Source organism: Motacilla alba, chromosome 5, assembly GCF_015832195.1.
Source record: "Motacilla alba alba isolate MOTALB_02 chromosome 5, Motacilla_alba_V1.0_pri, whole genome shotgun sequence".
In the NCBI taxonomy this organism is placed as follows: domain Eukaryota; kingdom Metazoa; phylum Chordata; class Aves; order Passeriformes; family Motacillidae; genus Motacilla; species Motacilla alba.
The window spans coordinates 46661149-46686257 of record NC_052020.1 but is presented as its reverse complement, the minus strand read 5'-3'; the positions used below and the strand labels follow the sequence as shown (position 1 = coordinate 46686257).

Below are 25109 nucleotides of genomic sequence, written 5' to 3'. Positions count from 1 at the left end.
TTCCTTTTTGGCAGGTTTTCCTTTAGTATTTTTGCAGTAGTAATGAAACAGTGTAGCTCTGCTTGCAAGAGAATCACTGAAAAAAAACAGTATTTTGGGATGTTTCTTTTGTGTCTTTGGCTATAGAGCAGAAAAAACAGCCAGAGGCAGAGCAGTTAGACCTTGAGTCTGGTGGGCTGTGTCTGTTCATATGTTAACAAGTAACTTCCCTGATTTTCCCTGGTTCCTAGTTTCTCCTGTTTGTCATTGTGACAGTGTTCTGTAGAAACAGATATTGGGAAGTTTCTTCAAAAGGAAAAATGTTTCTGAAATCACAGAACATGATTAGAACATTTACTACAGCTAATGTGTGTTTTTAAAGTCACTTTGGTAGCACCAGACTGTGGAAAAGCATGTTTCTTCCCTGCCCCCTACCCAAATTACACTAACTGCAATTAGGAGGCCTTAATTAAAATGCTGGGTTCGTAGCTTGGGCAAGACTTTGGAAACAAAGTAATTTATTCTAAGACAGCTCTACCAAAGATTTCTTTGGTGAAAAGCTGTTTCCTGATGTGTTAGATCAAGATCTCTAAATCTTGTTTCTTAGCTGAATTAGATGATGTACAAGTTCTTTGTGCAAGTGCTTATTCCTGAAAAAGTAATCCTTGCATATGAATTAGGCTGAGATTCAGAAGAGCTCCTACTTTTTAAGGTGTTGAGTTTCTTTGACCTTGGTGGGAACAGATGATGTTTGCAGATCTTGGCCTAATCCAGCTCCCTCTGAAGCTATTAGGAATCTCTGTAGTTGGATTCCTTGGGAACTGGATATTCTGAATTGGTGTTCAGATTTTTTTTAAAATGGAAATCCTGAGAGACTTGGAATGGAAATTGAATTTGTTCATGTTGGCACAAATTTGATGGCAAACCTGGATCACCACATGGTTTTCTTTCACTGTCTTATTCTTGCCTTGTTGTACCATAGCTACTGACAGCAGGCACTTAGAAGATGTCATAACTTAATAACAACAATTGATGGCCAAGAATCAAAAATGTGGTAGGTAGTAGTTAAAACATGCAACCATGGTGCCGTTGAAAGTATGCTAAACACCTGCTTGGCCCAGGGAAGTATCTAGTAGTGTAATTTGAAATTGTTTTTGTAGGACTAAATGTAGTATTTGAGTTTCCTGTTACTTGTTAGTGCTGTTGTCGCTTTTTGTTATGTTGACTGATATGTGGGTGTGAAAGCTCCCTGGCAGAATAGACTTTTAGCACACTTGCTTCTTGTGGTGAAACCTGAAGCACAAAATGTTTGTTTCTGAAAATCTGCGTGGTCCATGTGAAATCTCCCAGTTCCCTCTCCCTTTAACCAGAACTAGATTGCCAGTTGTTTAGGGCTGATCCAGGCAGAATGGAGCAGCCTAGCAGTGCTGTTAGTATTACAGTAAAAGGCTTGTGCTGGAGAATGTTTCTGGTTTTATATTTTTTGGTCTTTGAAACAGTAATGTCTGTGCAGGGCTGTTTTAAGCAGCTGCTTTGGCTTTGAGAGGATAATTGTTGGAGCCTTCCATAAGAGCAGGGATGAAGGTTCTCTTTCAGTAAAACTTGACCTCCTTTTGATAAAATAAAAATTATTAAAAGGTTAACTTTTTCTCATTCTTTGTATGTCTTTGAAAGTGAATTTTTTTCCCTTGGCTTTTTTCCTCCTGTCCAACACTTCAGGAAATTAAATTATTTATTTAAAATGGCTGTTGTTGGTGTTGGATGGCTACAGGAGCTCAGAGGTATTTTTGCAAGGACAATCCCTAAAAAACCTGAGAGATGGCTTTTTCCTGCTGTACTGTAAATGTATAGTTTGACTATGAGGAATTTTTGAAGCATGCTGCCTGGATAGTTCTGAAATATGAACAGAGTGCCAGGTGTATGTAGACGAGCTGGGAACAATTGAAATGTGTTTAAATCTTGATGTCTTCCATGTTTTCCCTAGGATGGGGGTTGTACAGGGAATTAGCAGATCAAAGAATACTCTCCTATGCAAGAGACTGAAGAGCCTTGAGTCAGACACAGGCCTGGCAGCCAGAACAGGGTTGGCTTTTGGCTCAGCAGTAGGCTTCAATGTAACTTAAGTAAATTAGTGAATTTTCTAATGTACTTTTTCTGCCTGTCTGAAATAATACAAACCTGTTTGAATGCTGTTCAGTGGCTGAACATTGCATGTGCATTGCTCATAGATCATTGGATCTCAAAGAAGGGCCGATGTATGTATTACTTTGTCTTGTTATTTTTCAGTGGCTCTTGATTCACATTTAGATATTCCAACACATGGTACAAAATTAAAAATTAAAGTTGTTAAAATTTGTTTCCTTATCATTGATTTCTGTAAAGAAATATCATTGGACCTAGTTGTTGAGGACACAAAGATATTTTAAGAATTTTAATTCATTCAGGTGCTGTTCTTTTTCAGACCTGTTTAGCTTATGAATATTTTCAGTTCATATGCAGAGTAAGTAACTCAGTTTTTGCCAAGCTAAGATTTCATCTTGCATTGACTTTCTAACTTGGTAACTTTGTGATGAAAATAAAGCTGTGATTTGAAAAGCAAAGAAGAGAGGAGGAGTCAGGAGGCAATGTACCAGTCCAGTGCAGAAGAGACAGTGATAGTGGTAAGGATTGTTTTCTTGCTTACATTTTGCTATACTTCTTTTGTGGTTGCCTGAGTTCCAAGGAGGCCCTTGCAATTCTGTAGAGCAAGTAGTTGCCATTTTCCAAGTGCACATGAAACCTGCACAGGAAAATGAAAACTCTGGAAGCTGCAGACAAATTTGAGCTTGAACATAAACCTGCTGAGGCTAATGGGAAGGTTTACCTAACACAGGAAATTTGGAAAGAAAATCTTCCAAAGCAGGAGTTGCTTATTCTTCTTATAGCAGCTTATTTATGAAGGTGCTGTATAACTTATCTAGCTGTGAACTAAAAAAAAAAAAAAAAAAAAAAGAGAAATAATGAGTCATCAGAAATTATTAATTTTCTTTCACATCTGTATGTTGTTTACTGGGACCAGCTCTTCAGGAAGTCTGCACTCCTCTGTGTTTATTCTACACAGTTTTACTTGTATTAAACATCTGAAAGGCTGAAATGATGGGCTGCTTGAGGGTTGTATCAGCCATGGTAACAGCTTAGTTTTGTCACGCTTATTTAAAAATTAAAAGATAGATATGGTCTGCAGCTTTTTTTTTTTTTTTTTAAGAAGCTGCTGTTCACCATTGTACCAAGAAACTATTTTTTTCCCTTCTAAGTGAGGTCTGCATCTCCTAGGAGATTTGAAGACTGCACAGTTATTTTCTGAAATGTAGGATCATTTGATGCATCTTTTGAAATGATGTTTGAGAAATAGCACCATACCTCTTTCCAGGGACCAGCAAGCAGCACACTGCAGTGTTTCAGTCTTGCCTTACAGGTGAGGATGTAGCTGTGGGAACCTCTGCCCTCAGACCCCATCTTAACTGTGACAGTGGAGCAGTGTAATCTAAACACTCCCAAGTGGAAAAAAGGGGGCAGTTAATTTGCTTTAGAAGAAGATGAGTATTTTAAGGTGAGCTCTTGTATGTCGGTTATCTCAGTCACAGCACTGAAAACAGTATGTCTGCAGAACACAGTGTGTTCAGGTAAACTCTGAGTATATGAAGGTTTCAAGGAGTGCTCTCATGGGACAGAATAAAATGCCAAACTAGAATGAAACTTTTATAGACTACAAGGCCCTGTGCCTCCTCTCCTGGCTGCTTTTCAAATTGGACAGCTGTGAGCCATATCTAGGAAAGAAGATGGATATGGCAATCAGAGTGGGCTGCCTGCTGTGATGCTCTGAGCTGGTCTGAGCACCCATTCTGATCCAATACAAGGGTCATGCATGTACTTAAGTTGGGATGCTGTTTCTAATTCTTCTGAAGAAAGTTCATGTTGTTGAGTTGTCCTGGTTGTGAGACTATTTTCATTTTACCATGATTTTGTGGATTATTTGTGGACAAGTACTGGCTTCTGAAGCTGCATGTTTGCATCAGGGAAAGGAGATCCTTATTGCGTGCGTTCTTATTTTATACTCAGACTGGCAGCATGCCATAGATTTCCCATGCTGTTGATTTGTTGGAGAGTGCATTTCTGGTCTCTCTCTCTCTTGCTTCTCTAAGGTATGATTTTCTTTTGTCATTTGTTTGTTGGGTTTTTGTGGGGTTGTGTTTGTTTTTTTTTTGTTGTTTCTTCAAGGAGGAGATTTAAATGTGGTCTTTTTCCTTTTGGCTTTGTAAATCCTTTGGAAGAATTTCTGTATGGTCTCACTTGCGTTGAAGAAATTATGTTAAACAAAGCTGTGACTGGCTGCCAGGCGAAGTTTAAGTTAGGCATTAGGAAGAAATTCTTCATAGAAACGGTGATTAGATACTGCAGTGGGCTGCCCAGGGAGGTGGTAGAGTCATCATCCCTGGAGTTCTTTAAGGAAATATTGGACGTGGCACTTGCTGTCATGGTCTACTTGACATGGTGGTCTTCAGTCATAGGTTGGACTTGATCTCGGAGGCTTTTTCCAGTCTAACTGATGCTGTGATTCTGTGTGTGATTTGTCCATTCTGCAGCTGTGTGGTAAGTGGTAAAGGGCTGCTAGAGTAGTTTCCATCCTGGATGGAGTACTTGGGGATGGTACTGGCCCACTGTCCAGCTAATCCAACTGTTGTCTGTCCAGCTAATCCAACTGTTGTCTTGAGCATATGAACAGAAGTGATGAAATTCAGGATCATTGTTACTGTGCAGGTACCAGTTTACGACAATGTCCAAAATGCTTGCTGATGTTCAAAAACTTCCTGCTGGTTGCTTTGGGTATGAAAGATATGATGGTGCCTAGCAAGGCAAGGCTTTCCCCCAAGACCACCATGCTGTGGAGGATAGGAAGGACACCACCACAGCTGCCTCCTTGTCCTGTATCTCTGCTGTGAGAGAGCAGCAGGGATGGTTGTAGTATTGCAGTGCCCTCCCAGGCAGGGGCTGCCGAGGCTGAGGCCTCTTCAGCTGGCTGTCTTTGGGTCCCAGAGTGCACAGGTGTCACAGTCAGGGTTTCTAGTAACAGCAAATGAAGGCAGTGCGTACTGCAGGATGAACATGGAAGGACTCAAGAGGAGTTCCTTCCTTTTGTGTGAAGTACAGGATAGATGGGCCTTTGGAGGGACATGCAGACATAGCCAGGGTAAGTGTTGAGCCTGTGGGATGCAGCTGGTGGAAGCCTTGGTGTGATCCAGGTGAGGGCAGTGAGATTGGTGAGAGAGTAAACAGCACCATCAGTAAAAGTGAGGGACAACACGAGGCAGAGGTTACAGTCCCTGAAATGGGCTTTGCTTGAGACACTGATGGGACTCAGTAGATCCTCTTCAGAGGCTGCAGTTTTAAAACCCATTTCATGTAAAACCTCTCAATTGAAAAACTGAATTCTAACTTTAGCCCTTTAAAACACCTTTTAATCTGGATTTATAGAAGAAATACAAGCTTTTGTTATATGTGTGAAGTGTCTGCAATGGCAAGCTTCACATCCACAGCTTCTGTTGCCTGTATTTTCGAGCATGTCAATCATCAGTGGAGGTGTTTGGTACTTGACAGCATAAGCACGCCCTGCCTACTTACACTACTAGAAAGGTGCAAGACCCGTGATGTTGGGCTTGGTGCCATTAACTTACAGCACAAGAACTGTATGGCTGTAGGTAAACAGAGACATTAGTCCTTGAGCAATCCTAGCGCCAAGGAAGTGGTAAACTTTCAGGAAGAAATTAAAAGAAACTTGTCTTTGGTGTTCTCTCTAGTTCTCTCTTGTGTATGAGCAGAGGGAGAAATTTAATGGCAGGTGTAGCACACAGGTTATCTTTGGAATCATCTGTAAGCAGTTTACTGTAAGATAGGATGTAAGACATTGTGGGTTAGGGCCTTAGTTATAGTGGCATATTTTACAGAGGATTACTTGAAAAAGAGAAATATTCCTGCTTTTAACAATATTGAAATTCTGGTTTGTTTTCATGTAAAGGCTTATTTGTTCTTTCTCAGTTCATAGCCTTAAATGGCCAAAAATGCAGTTTTACATTTTTTTTCTTCCATTTCCCAATTGTTTGTCTGTAGGCTTTTTTTTTTTTTTCAGTAGTGATGTGAGTAGAGAAGTTAATTTTCACCAGGGAAAGTCTTCTGTAAAAAGTCTAGGTGTGAGTTTACTAGGATTTTTCTGAGGAGAACACCAGAATATGAAAAGAGTGGAATCATAATTTAATTATCTTTTTTCCAGTATCACTTCTGAGTGAATATGCTGAAGACAGACAAGGACATAAATGAAGCTGTAGTGTACCTCTGTGAGCAGGGTCTGTGGTTTAAAAGTGCCCTGGAGCACTTGGCTGCTGCTGTAAACTCCATTGGAAATTAGTAATTGGAGCTGTAGGTATTATGTCTGGCCAATATGTAGGTCAGTGCTTTTGTCAGTTCAGAGAATTTGCACTTTAGTACTTTACACTGGAACTTCTCTTAAAGCCAGGCCCTGAGAGAGGGTCCTGCTGCAAAATCAAGGCTGGCTATGGTGCTGTTGGACTGTCCTGGTGGGCTGTTGTCAGCTGTGCTGCCTGGTCTGTAGTCTTCCAGGTCTGAGAGCTGTTTGTGGGATTGAGGGATGTTTGGTGGGTCTCTGCCTTGGGGCAGTGGTGTGGAGACGTGCAGGCCAAACTGGAGGAATATCTTTTTATGCAACCTGGTTGTTGATGCTAGAATTCAGATGGAGGGAAAAATGCAGGTGTTCAAATTATTGCAAAAATATAAGTAAACCTGGCCATTAAAAAAATTTTCTCTGGAAACCAGAGAAGATAATTAGGGGTGATGTAGTGTTTCATTGAGATGTGAGGGAGTAGTCCAAGTAATACGACAGTTTGCAATCTCTTAAGTGCAATTTTTGTGAGGTTTTGATTCTCATTTTATAGCCATCATGACAATATTATGGTCAACTGGGATGATTTTGAAGAGGAATGTTTTTTGCTAAATTGGATTAGCTTTTTGCTCTTATTTAAGGTGATGCCTGTGTATTTGGCACCTTGGACTGTGTGCTGACCAAGAACAAAATCCTGCCAGTGCATCTAGGCAGATAATACCCAGCCAGTGCAAGAGTGAAGTCAGCAAGGCTGAGCAACTGCGTGCAAGGGGGTTATGTAAAGCTGGGTGTGGAGCAGCCTCCTTCGCCATGAAACACAGCTGACTGCAGGGATCTGATGTGCAAGGAGCTGTGAAAACATGCTGCCAGGGAAAAAGACTTCATGGAATAAGAAATCCTGCTGTTGCAGATAGATGTGCTAGTAGAGTGTAAAAGTAGACACTTGTTCAAGGATTTTCTTTTGTCCTCACAAACAAGAATTCATGAAAATATTCTGAGTAATTTTTTTTTTATTTACTAAGAGATTTGGAGGTAAATGTGTACATTTGCAAATTCTAGTAGTATAATATAGTTCAGTAAATTTAATTAACTGTTACTTTATAACTTAAGTAACGGCAAATTGGATGAACAAAAGTCATATTACTTATAGTTCCAAGCTCTAAGATATTCAGAGTCTTTGACATCATTATAAGCTGTATTTAATGCAGAACTTTTCTTATGTGTAGCGATTTTTCAAGTTCTTACATATGTTTTGGAATTAAAAAAGTTTTAAAGTTGTAACAAGTCCTTTTCCTTTATGTTGATTGTATCTCCAGTTAACCTGTGATGTAATTTTGGCAGTGTCTTTGAGCTGCTCCTGTATATAACGTGTTGAATGTGAAGACCCTAAAGAGAGAACATGGGGTGCAGCAGTGTGCATCCAATAAAGAGCAATGTGAAATCAGTCTGAAACAGCAGAGGAGTGGGCAGCTTCTCCTTGCCTTGTGTTGTGCAGTCACCTATAGGCTTGAAATCCCAGTGCATGGTACAACAGCATCTCCACAGCGCTTATCTCTTGTGTCCACAAACAAAACAAGTGAGCAAGAGAAAATGACTGTGCTTGTCCAAGGGAGATTGGTTCTGTGATCATGTGTAATCAAACATGTAATCAAACATTTAATAAACTGCTTGCATTTTTCCTTCTAATTAGTTGCTGCCAATTATTGGGATTGAAGGGTGAGTTTTAGGGCGGAGATGAACAAATATAACCCAGAGAAAAACAACTAACTGCTACTGTGCTTTTGTGTGACTGCCTCTCCAAATCCCTCTCAAAAGCTGCATCAGCTGTTTATATGTCCACCCCCTAAGTGATAAGGACAATGGTAATTTGTTAAATAGACTAGAAATGCAGCTTTTCCTTTTCCTGTAAGAGGAATTTAGGTTATCTTTTAAAGTCATCGGCATGTTGTGATCACAGCAGTCTTGTAGTGGGGAGGGGCAGGTACCAGAGAATCTAGAGAAGTCCATAAAGGGAAGCAAATGTAAAAGATGCAGCTGAACTGTTGGCCTAAGGCTTTTTTTCCTGAGAGGGAGAAGTAGGATATGAGTAACAGAGCTCAGGTATGAGGTAGGAGTTAGCTTGTTGAGGCAGCTTCTAGAAAATCTGAGGAGGAAATTGTCTGGCTCTCCCATTTATGGGTGTAGCAGACCTCCCAGCAGATCTGAATCTGGGTTAAAGCAGAGTCTGGTTAGAAAATGCAATAGCATTTGCAGGGTTGTATATCAGCTCCTGCATGCCCTGGCCAAATTTGGCAAAGTTGTCATCTCAAAACACATGTGTTCAGTCACTGATGGAAACAAAGGATGTAACAGCTGCTGTCTAGGCTAAGTCAAGAAAAAAAAAGCAAGGCCACAATTAATTAGAGGGCCCTCTGTGTTTGTGTGTACCCCAGCACCAGCGTGAGAGAGAGGAGCAGCAACATGTGCCATGGAAGGTCAGGGGTGTGGGAGACAGCACGGCACAAGCTGCCGGTATTGGCTCGTGGCAGAGCTCTGAAGGGACCTCTTGGGCAAAAGTCATGCCTGGAGAAAGGCTGAAGCTGATTAGAAAAAGAATGTTTGGTGCACAGAGATGGGGTGCTCTAAATTTCTTGCAAGCAAACAGGATTTGTGTTGAACTTCTGTCTTTATCATTCACTTCACCTTTCAGACAGATGTATGTTTTTCTAACAGCTTGGATAAAAAACAGGCAGTATTTGTGTTTTATAATTTATCAGAGGGTTGGGTTTTTTCCTCTTACTGCACTGTTAACAATCCACTGAAGCAAACAAGAAAATGGGTGTTCTGGCAAACCTATACATATGCTATTGCTTAAAGCAAGAACCCTGTGGACTGAAAGAAATAGGGAGAATTTTAATCTTTCTGTAACAGCAAACTTCAGTGTAATCTAGAGAAGATAAAATGCATGATAAAATAGATGTATTTATAGCACATACATAGATGTGCTTCTCTGAAGTGGTCTAGTCACCATGATGGAATTTTCACCAGCTAGGGTGGAGATTTCTTGAAGATACTATGTTGTGCTTTTCAGGTGCAAAAACTATGGTAAACAAGGGAGACTTTTCATCCCACTGTCTGATCTCTGGTCCAACTTCAAGTTTGTACTTTCTGACCTTGGCTGATCCTGTGCATAACAATCCTATGCCTATCCCTGCTCAAAGCTTTTGGTGTATTTCTGTGAATCTTCATGGTCTATGTTGCCTTGATATTAAGAAGTTGGCAGCAGTACCTTGTTCTATATGTTGGATTTCCAGCTCCTCAAACTGCAGCCCTATCCAATGAGATCAGTGGGAAAACTGTTCTCTTACCTGAACGCTTTTGCTCAGGGTGTGTGTTGGAGGTTTTTTTAATTCATTCTTTATGATCCCCACCCCAATTTTCACATTAGCTATTAAAATTATTCTGTGTGCTTTATAATAAAGAACACTTATTCAATTGTTGTCTCTCCATTTAGATATTTTTCTTGTAAGGACTGACTATACTCAAATATTGCATGTTGCAGCAATCGTATTTCATTTTCAGGATCATGTGCAGACCATGAAGAATATTCACTGCAGCACTGTCAAATGCTCTATCCTGTTGCTTCTCAGGAAAGTTGGCCACATGTCAATAAATGGAATATTTTCAAACAGTGTGATCATCACTTGTTGGAAGCCAAGCTTTCATTTTATTCTGAACTTGTCTAGTGAGGCTTTCAAATAAAGTAAAAAATTTTTAATCTATGTTGATGTAAAATTGAGCAGATGAATCAGTTACAGTGGAGGAAAATTCCCATTATTGGTATTGGCATCTGCATCTGTTCAAATGGAGAAAAGCAATTCAGTTCACATTTCTTTAATTTGTACAATGTATTTTCGGCTGAACATCATTTTCCTCTCAAATAGCGTAGCAGACTGCAGAAGTGCATTTCTCAGATTCTAAGTGCTTGTCTCTTTTCCACTGATGTGGTTCATACAGTGGAAGCTGCTTTAGGGGAGCTGCATAGTGAAATAAAGGTGAAATCTAGTTTCTGATGATACTGAACTGCTTTAAACCAGCTTTTTATCTGGGGCTTAACCAGCTGGTCCTCTTTTAAAATAACAGCTGTATTCATAAGTGCTCTGAAATAAAGGCTGAAGCTCGAAATGCATCTCAAAGGAACAAACAAAACAGGAGCTGACTAAGTTAGGTGAGCCTGAACTGTTGCAGAGTTTGAAGGAAGAGCTTTCTAGGAATGCTAAACCTTTGCATGGATGTCCTTTTAACCTGATTGTTATTTGGGCCCGTGCATTTATCTGGCCACAGTAACTTCCCTGCATCGGCTCCTGTTATTGCTTATGTCTGTGCATCTGTGGCTAATTCCAGTTCCATAGAGAAAAATTTGTTCCTTGCCTGTGCAAACAGTGGTCACTTGGTGAGTGTAAAAGACAAGAAATCACAACGGTTTCAAAGGTGATGAAACTTAAGGGAGCCTTGGTGTCTGACTAGTACAATGCCAAAACACAGTTCCTTATGGAGAGAAAAAAAGGAGTTGCAATCAGGTTTCTTCAGTGAGTGGACATGCTAACTTTCTCTTGTTTGTATTATGAAGTTTTGCATAAAGAAAAAAGCCCCAGACATCTATATATCTTACTTGAAGCCTGTCTGGAGACTAATAGTCATTTTTGCATGTCAAGTTGCTGAACTTAAATACGTCTGTAATTTCTGCCAAAAAAAATGCCCACTCTTTTTTAGATATCCAAGAAATGAAAAAAAAATTTGCATGTTGCACATTTCTCATGCATGTCTCAGCGGGTATCTGCCCTCTATAAAAACTCCCAAAACATTTATTCAAGGCTGTTTGCCAAAGTCTTGGAAAGTTGCAGAGGATACACAGCCTTTAGTTTCAGAGTAGTAGATTAAAAGCCCTTTCTAGGTGAAAGCTGGCTCAGCAGACATGGCTTTCTCTCTGTACCTATTGTCTTCAGCAGCGTGGAGGTGTGCATTTGTTTTGCCTTGTGTTGTGCAGGAGGTGTGCAGAACCAGCAGTACCTGCCTGGCAGAGCCTCGTCTCGCTGGCCATACTGAACTGGTGGCCTTTGTGCAGTGAAGATGAGAACAGCCGAAGCTTCTTCTCAGAATACCAAGGCACATCTCCAGTTTAGAGATAAAGATGTCATGTGGGACAGCGTCAAATGCTTTGCACAAGTCCAGGTTCATGGCATCAGTTGCTCTTCCTTTAGCTACCAAGTCTGGCAGGCACAATTTGCTAGCTGTCCCCAGTCATCTCTGGATTTGCCAAGAGTCTTAGTGTAGTTTCTAGGACGATGTGTTCCATGATCTTGCTGGGAAGTCCCCTGTGAACTTCAGGTGTTGTGAATGTGAGGCTGTTCCTGTCTGTGTACACAGGGCCTCATCTCCGTGTTCTCTCTGGTCAGGTGGTCTGAGTCACCTGTCCTGACCCATAAGCTCTTAGTGTGCTCCTCATCCATTCCCAGGCAGAGCTCCTTGCACTCCGGCTGCTTATTGACATAGAGAGGGTGACTCCCTTGCCTGTCATCCTAAAGAGCTGGAATCCTCCATTCCAGCTCTCCAGTCATAGGAACTGTTGCACCATGTTCATATGTTTCTAGAAGCCTCTAATAGTTTCTGCAGCAAGAGTTTTTCATATATAAAGATGAATACCGTGTCTGTCCCTGGAAGAGATACTGTCTTCTGCCTTGTGATTCTGCTGCCTCTTCTCAGGTCTCTTTGAGCCATCCCTGGTGTCTCATGACCTTAGAAAGACTTTTGAAAGGGATGGGTCATGTGTTTGCTTTCTGCATGTTAAGGGCCATATTAACATTGGGCTGACTGGGGTCATGAGGAGACAAAGGGAACTGGGAGCAGAGAGGACGTGTGTGCTCTTTGCAGTACTTAAGGAAGCAAGCAGTTTATTGAAGCCAAAGGATGGTGCTAGAGCAATTTAGCCTGCAAATTTGAAGGACTCCGACCTTTGGGTCAGAGTTCGGGAAATTAATGTTTTCTAATGGAAGATACAGTTCCAAAATAGCTTGGTTTGAAGGTGGTTTTTAATAGGGTTATAAAGAGATCATGTGGTGTGGCTGCTTGCCGTAGCTGGGAACTGGATCTGATAATGTCTGGTGGGGTAAACCTATGGCTAAAGACTGAACCCTGCCCAGTTGCTTATAATTGTCATCAGGTACTAAATCTGTCTCTGAATGTCTGGTACGATGAATAACTCATTGCCTTTAATAATTTTTCTCTGCAGCTGTTAATCGCTCCTTCTTCCCACTGATGATTTTTCAGGTTGTTTTTTTCTCTCAAAAGACTGTGGTTAAAGGTTTTCTATCTTGCTGGGAAAGTAGCAAGTAGAGGCTCCCAGAACCTGGGGTCACTAGTTCCAAGAAAAGAGTCTGGCAGGGCTCAACAGCACTTATCCATCTTAAATGCCTAGTTTAAAAAGAAAACAGATTCTTTTGAGTTTGTATTTACTGGCTTTTTGGTTTTTATAACCTGGGATACACAGATTTTATTTCCACGCTAAATGGGTTTTTTTAGTGCTGAAATTAGGAGCCTTGTAATGTTTCATTAAACAGACTGAAACTTTGTCTTAATATTTAGTGACTAAAGGCAGTTTATTTCCTTTAGTTACTGCTTGAAGTGCCTGTTTTGTTTCTTTCATGGCTTTTTCCACCCTTCTTCTTGAATGTCTGAAGCATTAATGTTGGATGCTTCACTTTGTCATTGCTCTTTCAGGATAGAGGGTTAGCGGGTTTCCAGCTGTATCTTTGCTGTGAAATGCTGGTGAATGTGTGTGTGTGTTGTAGATTTATGACACTGCAGGTGAATACCAGAGTGATGCTGCTGCTGCTCTACTAAGATCCTCTCATATTTTTTAGTCCCTTTCAGGGCACTTTGTTCTGATCCAGCACTCTTAGGAAGCATTTTTATGGCTGTAAATGGGATGATATAATGCTTTGAAGATGTGGAGAACATCAGATGGTTCTACCAAATGTCATGTGTGAATAGGGTGGTGGTGTGAAAATCACTGACGGTGTTGTAGTGTCTGATGTATGGGGGCTTCTATTACTTGGACCATTCCCTGTTTGTACAAACAAGGAAGAAATGCACAAATGTGGCTGCCTTCTGTGGAATTTTATCCTACTGGAAAGGTCTTCCATGACAGCCCAAAGTCTTGGGGTTTTTTCAGCCCACCTAAAGAGCACTTAGAGTTTGAAGTGAGATGTTTTCTCTCCTGTACCACATTAGCTGTACTTACCAGACTGTAAAGGTGTACTCTATTGCCATTTTTCTTTGGATCTGTGATGCTTTACAACCTGAGGAATTGAGAACTCCCTCCCCCCCATGCCAACTTTTGATCCATTTCAGACATAAAACTTTCCAGAATACAGATTAGTGGGGAAAAGCTTGCTAAAAGGTAAGCGTAGTTGGATATAAATTGGTAAAAAAAACCTGATTAATAGCGTGCTTGATAATCTGTGTGCAAAAACCGAAGCACAAAAGGTCTCCCTGTTACAGCTGAGTCTTGCCATGTTTCACATGCCCTGAGGTAATGTCCACGTGCCCTGATGGCTGTGGCTGCGAGCTGGAGCCCCTGGACTGCGAGCACCCCAATATTGGAGTTGCTGCTTGGTTTTTTCCCTGATAGACAATAAGTTGGAATCCATCAGTGATGAAAAATAATAAAAGCAAGGATTGTCACCAATATTTAATAAAAAAAAAAGCAGAGTATTCTGCTGATGGAAAAGCTAAGGCAATTGAGCTGAGCTTGCCTTTATGCCGGGAGGGGAAATGGGCTGTCCACAAGGTTGTGGCTGTCCAGTATTGGCTGCTTTTCAGTGTGGTGGGAAGTCTTAGTGGCTACAGGTTTTTGCTCTGTGGTACTAATATTTATAAACTCTCTTTGATGCCAGTGTATTGCTTTTCTGTGAAAATGCTTTTTTAATATTAAAGCAATACATTCTTCTTCTTCTTCTTCTTCTTATTTGCTACTTCTTTACATGGGAAATTTTCAAAGTGATATCTGAGAAAATTAACTTCACTGCATGTATGATAGAAAGATTGGCTTTTACTTTTGAAATTGTAAATTCCATTTGGCATTTTTCAATCTGTCACTCAGACCATACAACAAAACCAATTTGCTTAATTTAACCATGACTATGATGTACAACCTGATAGTAATTTTTTCTCTTTTAACTATCATTCACTATGATATTCAGGTCCTTGTGGGGAATTAGTCCAAATTGTTTACTTTGTGTTTAAAAAACCCAATCCCAACCCCAAAAGCCAGCTATTCTACATAGTTTGAGGCTGTGGTAAAACATCAATTTCAAGACATTGATTAATGTGCTTTTAGTAACTTGATATTGAATTCTTCTTTAAATCCATACATCATTCCAACTTAAACATGAAGTCAACTAGCATGGTAATTATTTTAATTGCTGTTGAGTACAGGGAGGCTTGCATTATCCAGTAGAGTTATTCACTGGATTCAGGTATAGAACTAATAAGTTCTATCTAATAAGTTGGAACAAGCTTTTGGATTTTATTTGGTATTGCAGACTAAGGCAGCAGTTACTTAATGTTTCTGGTTTTCCTGTAAATGTTGCAGTGTGTAGATGATCTTTCAAATAAAATGTATTTTAAAATTAGTGACTTCTAGGGATGTAGTTTAGAACTGACCATTTTTCAAATGTCTATTCAATGAAAGTAGACACAGTCTCTCTTTGACACAGCTGAGTTGCCTCTTCTGAGGCAGAAGGGAAGTACAGCTAATAATGACCTTTTTCTCCTCAGAAAGAGAGATTTGTCAGGAGGCAGCTAGGCCAGCTGGAAATGGGAGCCCTTCCCCTGGTAGGCAGTGGCTCACTTTCAGACTGCATGGGAACCTAGAAAGTCATGGACAACACTATGCGGGACACCAGAATAGTGGTCAGCACACCAGGTGAAATAGTCATCCCATCCTGTCCTGTCAGTCATGCCCTGCCTGTCCTCTGCTAAAGAAACAGCCCAAAAGAATGTACACAAGAGTTGTGGAATGTATTTTTCTTACTGGCTTTTTAAAGCACAATAGGAAGAAGTGGTAACTGGTCCGTGGCTCTGTCAGACTCCCAGCACAGTTCATTCAGCAACTGTCTTGTCTCCATTGTGTGTCCTGCACAGGCCACCCCTTGTTGGGGAATTATAGCCCACAGTCTGCTTCATTCTCTCTGTTTACTCTCTTTTTTGAAGGTCCTAGAGTTTCTTGTGCACAGGATCAGCTTTCTTTCCGTGCCTGACCCTAAACCCTTTCCCAGGTGACGTAAGGCAGTTTGTGTGGTTACATGGTATTGCATGCTTGGTTGCATAAGGGATATCTTGCTGCCCTGAGCCTGCTGCTGTGACCTGCCTGGCTGAAAAGCCTGAAGTCACTGGCTTAGGAAATTTTCTGGGCAAAGAATCAGCTAATAACAAAACTGAGGTGCATGGTGGCTTGACATCCTGATTGTTCGGATACTTCTTGTTTTTAAAATATCTTATTTTCAAATAATGATTTTTTGGTAGAGGATTTTTTTCCCAAATTAACTAGTCCTCAAAATGCTTCTATATTTTCTTGTCCCCTGAGTTTAAGTAGAAAAGGTTCTCATATTTCAGGTAACAAAAAGGACATCCTGCTCCTCTCTGAAAAGGGGAGAACCAGCCTACAAGCCAGCCTTGGTAATTGCTTCCTTCTTCCTGTACCTTTTTAAGCATGTGTGGCTTTGTACCTAAGAGCAGGCACTCCTTCTCTCCCTGCCCGTGTGCTGTTCTGGCTTCTTCCCTTCTGCTGGGACAGTGCAGTTGGTTTCAGTAAGTCCCAGAACGTTTGCAAAGTTCATTTTGGGGGGATTACAGAAACCATTTGGACTGATTCTCTCTCATGGGTTTGGCACCCAGCTCACAAATATTTATCTTCCTCAAAATAGAATAAAGCTTATTCAGTGTGTATGTAGGCATGACAAGAAATGCAGCTTTTGCCATCAGTCACTGTCCTTCCAGGGACTGTGGTGCAGTTTTGTCTGAAGCTTGGTGTATTTCCATGGTAGTTTTGAGTTGTTTTGTTTACTCCAGGGCACACACAGCAAAAATGTTTGATTATTTTAAGTTTTAGCTTACAATACTTGGAATGCTTCTGAGTAGTCTGCTGCCCTAATTTACAAAACAGCATTCCCCACCTAATTTTTCCTATTTTTCTTGCTTAGCTCTGTGAAAATCATGATTTCAACAATTTGGCTATTAACTCTTTCTCTACAAGATTCATATTTTCTTCTCACAGCAGAGTTGGAATGCATCTGGCCAGCCTCAGGTGATGATCTACAGTAGTGCTTCCCACACCATAATGGCAGTATATTAATCACCCGCCACTTACAGCTGCTGTTGTCTGCAAGAGGGCTTTGAAATTCTTTGCAAGAGGTGCTTGGTTTCATTTTTTCTTTTATTTCCTTGCTGAGCTCTCACAACAGGCTCTCTCCTGTGTCTGTGCATTGAATGCTACTTCTAGGCCAGAGAGACTCCAGACTGGTAAAGTGGAAGAGGGGGCAATTTGTGTCATAGATGCTGATTGATCGCCTGTCCCTTTGGGCATCCTTGTAATGGCCTCCCAAAAGAAAGACCTACTGTCTTGGGTGGAAAACTGGAGGAGCCATTGTGTATTCAGCAGTGTGCAGCATTTGTGACTATGGACAACAACGCAGACACTCTCAGATAGAAAAGCATTGTGGGCAGAGTTAGGCAGTCCTGTTCTGTGACCTCCCCCCAAAAAAAAAACTTTGATTTTCACATACTGGGCTAGTGGGAGCAAGGAAGAGAGATTCCTGTCTTGTGCTCGCTGAGGCTTTTCATTTTTAAGTTAAATTTCCTATGTCTTCAAAGTGAGAAGATTCTAACTTACTTAAATAGCCTGCATGTATTGGGAGGAGGGCATGGAGCAGGAGTGGCTGGGCTTTGCGCCAGGGATTCAGTTCTGCTCTCAAGCCTAGTGCAGAAGTGGTTTGTTTTGCTTGACCACTTGTCAAAGGCAGTGACTGAGCATTGTCTGATTGCATGTACCTGGATCTCAATTCTCATACCATCAGAGTAGACAACTGTCTCTCCAGATCTGCCTAAGTTGGCTCTACCAATTGCAGTTTGCAGCATTTTGGTGTATAATTCATAGGCCTCTCCAGTCTCTCGTTCCTGGCAATTCAGGATCACTGGAACTATTCTCCATATGGCCAAAGGCTTGGTCCTTTCTGGTAAACCCCAAGTGTTTGAACTGTGCTCTTGAAGGAATCAGACTGACTGCACGTATTTGAACTGAAGTCCAGGGTAGCATCCTGTGTACCAAGATGATGGGCGTAGAATAAGGCTGTAAATAAGAGGATAAATGGCTGCAAGGTGCTGTGTTCATTCTCCTTGACATTTATACATGTATCCTTGGTTCAAAAGAAAAGATCTGTCAAGCATGCAGAATGTGCTGTGGCGCAATTTGCACACGCTGAGGGCACATGAGAAATGAAAAGCAAACTAGATCTAATTAAAACTGAGATGCTTCCTCCTTAATATCAGCCACTTCCTACCTGTGCTCACCTGACAGCCCTATCATTCCCAGCACTGCAGCTGCTTAGTATTCATCTTGGGATACTTCTGGGGATACGACTCAGAATCTGCCAAAGTGCTTCCTAGACAGGGAATGAAACTGAACAAGTGCTTTCCTGAATTTGAATCAGGTTATTAGTGCAGATTTTTATTGTTTGCATTCTAGTATGAAGCAGTGCTTTTCCATTAGTTTTTGTTTTTACATTTTCCCCACATTTCCAACACTAACACTTCCTTTTTTTTTTCTTCTTTTTTTCAGGAAAAGAGGCGTAGAAGTAGTGCAGGTGAGTAAAAGCTCTATTTTCTTGTAAAGAAGGCTTACTGATTTTAAATGCTGTTATTAGGATGCCAGTATGACCTGGGCTTAATTATTTTTCTTTCCATTCAGTTCTTTATGACAGATACTGCTTTTGGAAAGACAAGATTTCCCTTTTATGAAGCATGTGTTGAGCCCATATGCAGTCCAGCTTAATAGGTGCCCTAGTGAAAGTGGGAATGCAGTCAGGCTTTTCTTGTGTCTGTCAGTTAATAAGTTCTGATAGTTGATTAGGTGATGTTACTCTTTTAATAGCATTCACAGAATGCAATTAACAGAAACAGGATCTGCCCTTTGAAAAAAAAAAGCTATGGCAGAAGGAATGTTCTTGTAACTCAGTGAGCAATGAAATTATACTAAAGTGCTTTCAAGTTGTGGCCCATCTACAGATAAGTTCAGGTGTTGGCTACATTTGTTCTTTCCCAGGTCTGAATGGTCATATTTCACACAAGATGTTACTTAACGGATGGTGTCAGCTTGTGAAAGGAATTATGTTACATGTCAGCTGTAACATAGAGCACTATAAGCCCTAAAAGATGAAGGGGAAGCATGCTCTTTCTTTCTGGCTTATTTTGTGTGCTTAGAAGAGCTGTATGTCACAGGTTTCTCTCTTGGTGATACTTACCTGGTGCTCATTTTGAACTCTGAAGCGGTGAGTTCCTCACTGCCTCAATAGAGGCGACAGAAGAGAGAGGAGGAAAATGGTGTGTTAGCCCTGGGTAATTAAGGTTGCTCTGAAATCCATGTGGAAAATGCTTCTCAACACCAGCAGGGAGCAGGAGAAAAACACTTAACAAAAAAAAAAAAAAATTGAAAAATCAGGCCATGTTATTTTAAAAAATCCACTGTCAGAAAAGACTTAAAAACTTCTCATGGCTAGTTAAAATGGAGAGTATGTCTTTCAGTTATGAGTGGTTGTCAGAGGACTGCATTGTGTTAGAAGGACAAAGGGCAGATACTTGCTGTATTTAACCTTTCACCACTACAGCATCATCTTCCTTTCCTTTACCTCCTATTGCTCAGAGCTAAGGGGCAGTTTCTTTCATCAGTTTTGATAATGGCGTTACCAGACTGATAAAAACAAACCAGCATTTCCAAAGCACAGCTTGATCAGGAGCTGGGAGAAAGCTAGCCCATATTTGTGTCATTGACTAGGGGACATTATTATTTTATTAATACCTCAGTGTATTGCAGTCCAATGCCTGCATTTGCTATATGTGCCTTGCACCTGCACTGTACATTTACGCAGCAAGGGGCTCATATGAGATTAATTCAGTGATGCATCCCTTAGCTGAGCAAAGGGCAGACTCCATTTTACCTCATGGATTAAAGTTACTGTCCTTCCACGGGTTTGTGTAGCTTGATGGCTAGTCATCAGATAGACACAAAATTATTGTAAAGTATTTATTTATTGTAAGAGCATTTTGGAAAATATTTGGACAGAACTAGACAGGACTTTGTCCCCATAAAAATGCTTTATGGTTTCATAATTTATCATCTCATATTCGACAGTGTGGTTGAGATGTCAGACTAATCTATACTGGGAATTTGTGCCCCAAAGGCATACCTCAATCTCTGGTGCCTGCTGCTCTGCTGGAACAGGATGTATAGAAGTGTGTGATCACCCTTTGCCTATCACTTGCATGTTGCTTCATATATCCCGATGCATGTGCTTCAGCCAGCAGGGAAAGTAGCAGAAATGGGCTCTGCTTCATCTCTTATTGCTAGAAACCTCTGCTTGAGGCACCTCACATGATCTGTCCCCCTAGCCCTGCTTCTTAGATGAAGAATTGTCTTGGTGTCCATCTGGTGCACAAGTTTTATTTGACAGAGGGAATATTGTCTTTCTGTGTCAAGCAGCAACATTTCTTTGATTTGCTTCCCCTTCTCCTTTAAAGAACCTGTCCTGTTAGAGAGAAACCAGCTCTTAGGTCTGACAGTTAGCACATAAATCAAAACTCAAGATACACAGGATGTTTACTTAATTTCTTCTTTACATAAATTCAGAGTTTTTCTGAAGTAGACTTGCTTTCCAGTAAGAAGTAGTGAGTTGGAAGGTAAGGTTTAGTTACTGGCTTCTAGAGAGCAAAGCACAAGGGACTGGTATGCACTGACTTCTGTGAACATACATCAGATTATTCTTTTCCAAAAATGTTTCACAGGAGCAGGAAAAGATTTTCTACTACTAAAGGGAAGTCTTGGAAGTCTTCAAATAAGCACCTGTGTGACTTCTATCTCCTTCCTGTAGGGAGGATTTAGGATAGTCCTCTCTTCTTTGGCTAGACAGATTAAATTCTTTTATTCTGCTTTCTTAGAGCTAATTGTGCTGTACAGATTCAGTGAGCTGCTGCTAGACAGCAATTAACATTTCATGACTTGTGTTCAGGTTTTATGTTTTGTCTTCTCTCAGACTTCCACTTTCAGCAGAGAGAGCTTTCTATTTTTATTGAGTAGGGAAACATGCACATCCTCCAAAGAGAAATAAAGCAAGAACAGGACTGGCAGTGGGATGCTAAGCAGGCATTCTCCTTTATTTAGCAGTAAGACCTTAATTAAAGCATCACATTGAGAACAAACAGAAAACCTCTCAACTTGTGTAGTGATAAATAATTGGGGTTTTTTAGAAAAACTGATTAATTTCTAACATAATAAGAATTTACTGTGAATTCAAGGTACAGGAACTGAAATGTGCAACATTATATGGTACAACCAAGTAATGTCCACCAAGCTAGCTGGCTTAGAAGATGGTACAGTAGATTAATTAAATAAAAAGCTTTCAAGGTTATGAACTCAGACAGTATGAGTCTGACCCTGCACCCAAACATTTGGGAGCCTGAATAGGATTAGCTCATTTCTGTTTTTCCGGTGGGCATGGTAGAACTCTAAGTAGAAGCATCCTTAAAATCTGGCAGTGTTTTGGATCTAGTTTGCTTTCTGCAGCTTAAATCCAAGTCAGTGGGGCAGCCACAAACCAGTGTTATATTACAAGGAAAAAAATCAAAAAAAGCAATTTACTAGCTTTTCAAGATGGGCTCTTAACAGAATACTGTGCTGCATCTTTCACTTTATTATGGGGCATTTGCTTATTTTTTTTTTAAGCAGGGATCACTTGAGTATCAGGGTGCTTTTTGAATTAGGGTGCTTACTTGTTTGTACCCCATAAGGTAAGGAAGCACTCTTGTTCCAGTTTTGCAGGAGGAGAGACTGAAGGAAGTGTCCCATTTCTCCCAGGGAACCTGTTGCAGTTCCAGCCCCAGTGCTGTTGGGGTCTGTGCTGCAAACCTGTGCTGCAGGAATTTCAGCTGCAGCTGTCTGGGAAGGGGTGTGGGGCCATTTTAGCTTGTGCTGTTGTGTGGGCACGAAGGCAAGAGCAATGAACGGTGGTCAGCAGGGCTGGGGTTGCTGGCTCTCTTCCAGTGAAAGGCAGTACCGATTCAGCTGTGTTTAATCTTCAGGCTGCATTTAAAGTATTCTGAATGAAATGCTCCTGTGGTTCCTGAGGCAGTTCCAAACTTTCTCCTTCCTTACCGGCTCTTCCCACCCTTTGCAGCTGCCTGCTCAGCTGGCGTGGCTTGAGCTGGTGGCCAGAGAAGGGTGGAGATGCCCTGAACAGGTGACAGACATGACCAAAGCCCATCTGCCATGGCCTGCAGGCAGTTGCTAGGCAGGCAGCAGCTAGTAAGGCTGAGGCAGAACAGCTCTCGTGCTGGCATTGGGGTGACTTGCCAGAAAATGCTTAAACTGAAGCATTTCTTAATAAATTCTTTCATCACTGTTTCAAGGGGAAGACTGCTAACGAAGCTATGCAGTGGATGGCTGATGAGGTGTTTATCATTTCAAAAAAGCTATTTTCTGTAATGGCCTCTAGCAAATAAGGGTTTTGTGTAGTGTCTTAAAAGTAAAGCTGCTTCTGATCTTGTTCAATTTCCAGCCCTCCATCACTCAAATTAGTGGAGGGCAAAATTTAGGATTGAAAATTGTCGGTTCTTCTTTAGCTAGTGAAGTAGTCAGTTTCTTGTGACTGTACTCTGGTAAGGGAGAGAAAGAACATCTACCTTGTTTTTCAGGAAAAATCTGTTGCAAAGTTTGAAGAATGCAAGAGTGAAAACATGTGCACTGAAGTGGAAATCATCACAAGTACCTCTGATAGAGACATGCATTTATTTTTGTTTCACAAGTTATGCAAAACCAGAATAATTAGCTGCAGCCCTTTGGCTTCTGACAAATTGCCAGTTTAGTTTTTGTGTGACAGAGTTTGGAGCCTTCGTATTTCTCGTGACTTCAAAGCTGTTTCAAGCACTTCCACACCCAAACTTTCCTTGAGCTCTTGTTTGCATTTTTTAATTCTAAAATAGTGAAGATTCCCTAATTTTGGGTGGGTGATTTTGGATCAAATGAACACTAATGCTCTTCTGTCTTAGAAGGATGTTCTAGTCAGTTGGCTATAAAAGTTGTATTTCAAACTGCATGCTTTTTAATAGCAGTGGGATATGAAGGAGAGCATGTTTTCTGATGTGGAACAGCTGATTGTAGTAGTTACAGTGGTCTCAACTGCTGTCTTGTTTTCCCCCTAACATTCTGGAAATAGAGATATTTGAAATCTTTTACTTTGGCAAAGAAGACTGTCCTTTGATACATGGGTTTTCTAGAAGCCTGCAAAGGAGAATTCAGGGTGCCCTCCACACTATTTAATTCTTCAGTCAAGTGAAATACTAATGACAGTGGTTTCTACTATTTGTTGCCAGGGAACTGTTGTTTTCTAGATATGAGGAGTGGTTTATTTTCACATGAAGTATTAATGGAATAAGCTTGAAACAGCAGTGTTCTAACCAAGAAAAGGAGCTTGTAAAATATGTATTTGGTAGCATATACAGAAAGATGTGACTGGAAAGCTTCCAAAGCAAGCAAGGTTGTTGAGATGTTGGAGAGTTGGCTCTCTAGCACTGGGAGAAGAAAGTTTATTTTTACACAGATGCCAGGCCTTCAGTAAAAGTGCATGTTTTCCTGAGAATGGCAGCCTGCTTTGCCTTCAGTGCATTTTTGGAAGTGATGCTATAGAGGCTCTCCAGCCCTTCCTAGTCTGGATTGTGTTAGGTACTTTGCATGTGTTTGAAGGTGGGGGGGCCACTGCTTAAAACCTTGGAAAGATCCTGATACTTCTTAACGTCAGTGCTACAAAAGGTGTGCTAAGCACACAAAGTAGGGTCTTCCAAAAAAGTGCATTAATCTCAATTCAAGCCCAGAAACAGCAGAAATGTGGAAGAACAAATCCCAGGCAGAATCCTCCCCCTGGTCCTTCTCAGTAGGGGAGAGCCTTCTGTGTGAGACCTCTGTGGTAGCTGAGAAGCATCATTGCCCAGCAGGAATGAACCTGCACAGGTTCCAGTGCAGGGAGAGATGACTTTGGCACGATGCTTTACATTGCATCAGCTTGCTGGTCAGTGAGGTACAGCATGGGCCTTTCTGCTCCGCTGGGGAAGAAGAATAAATACACATCTGTTTGGGCAGGGAAGGAAGACAAAACTATAGAACATTCTCACCGTGTGGATTAAGCAGATTAAATGGACAACAAACACTTATTCCTAAAAATTAGTCAGAGTAAGCCAAACAAATCAAATTGCATTTATTTTCACTTTAGGTGAGTGAGAGAGAGAGAGACAGAGAGAACCACGAAGAAATTTTTGTGTCTCAGAGAGAGTCTCTTAATGACTGGTTTGACTGCTTTCTTTTGATGGTGACTGCCAGTAGCCTCGGAGAGGTGTGGGTTCTGCAGTTGGTTGCAGACAGCACCTGTGTGAGTGAAAACATTACTAAAATTTAGAAATCTGTAACTAATGCATAATGAATGGCTGTCAGGTTGGAGCTTGTACTGTTCTGGCCTATGGAGCCAGCTCTGCCCAGCACATTTGTCTTCCCCCAACTCCTTGGTGTGTTGTTATGAGGCAGTGATTCCTCACAGTGCTAAAGGCAGGGAGCTGGGAAATCCTGAGTGAAAATACAGTCCCTGTGGGACCTCTGCCAGAGATTTTGGTGGCTGTAATGGGATTGAAATTGCAGTGGGGAATTGCCTTGCTTTGTCACTTACTGCAGGCACTTTAGGCAAGTCCCTTACAAATTCTGCCTCTGTTTTCTAATGAAGGTAATACTCCACATAGTGGAATGCCATTTAAGTTACTTTCAGATACCTAAATGGATAGATTTAAAGACAAATGAGCGTGTGAAGGAAATCAGGGCTGTTAATTTCTGAAGACAGGTGTATAATAGTCTTTCTATCGTTAGCATATGTCTTCCCAGATACTTCTGATGAACTGCAAAGCTTCATAAATCGCTCATCAAGAAAAGGTGTGGATAAAGTAAGACCCTCAAAGAAATGCTAGCTTGTAAAACTGTTTGCCTCTTTTTGGAGCATACAGTCCCAGTCTTTGCACAAAATGACTATTAGACAGTGCTTTTTTGAATCATGATTATTTCATGTGCCTTTTGGCCAGCAAAGACTTGGCTTTGAGTCTGCATTACACAATAGAATTATTGGTCTCACTGGATGCAGGTTCTGTGATATGGTATCAAAACAGCCCATGGAGTGTGTTCAGAGGCATGTGATTCAGGAAATGCCTTATTTTAAAACCAACCTGTCTCACTTGTGGTTTTGCTGAAACTGCACAGTCAGTGTTGAAGTACAAATATGCATGTAGATCTTTTGACCTTTTCTGAAGTTTTTTTCTTGGAGTAGGAAGGATGGGGAGTTAATATGATACCATGACAAGGGCG

General features: G+C 41.0%; 1 protein-coding gene across 5 annotated transcripts in view; it reads left to right on the top strand.

Annotated features, from left to right (window-relative positions):
- The window catches only part of ITPK1 (inositol-tetrakisphosphate 1-kinase), a 153431-nt gene that overhangs the window by 24991 nt on the left and 103331 nt on the right, over positions 1–25109 (top strand). For all 5 annotated transcript variants that reach the window (XM_038137734.1, XM_038137735.1, XM_038137732.1 and 2 more), the window contains one exon: positions 18285–18309. In XM_038137734.1, coding sequence (XP_037993662.1) covers positions 18285–18309 — 25 coding nt within the window. The remainder of the gene's footprint in view (positions 1–18284; positions 18310–25109) is intronic.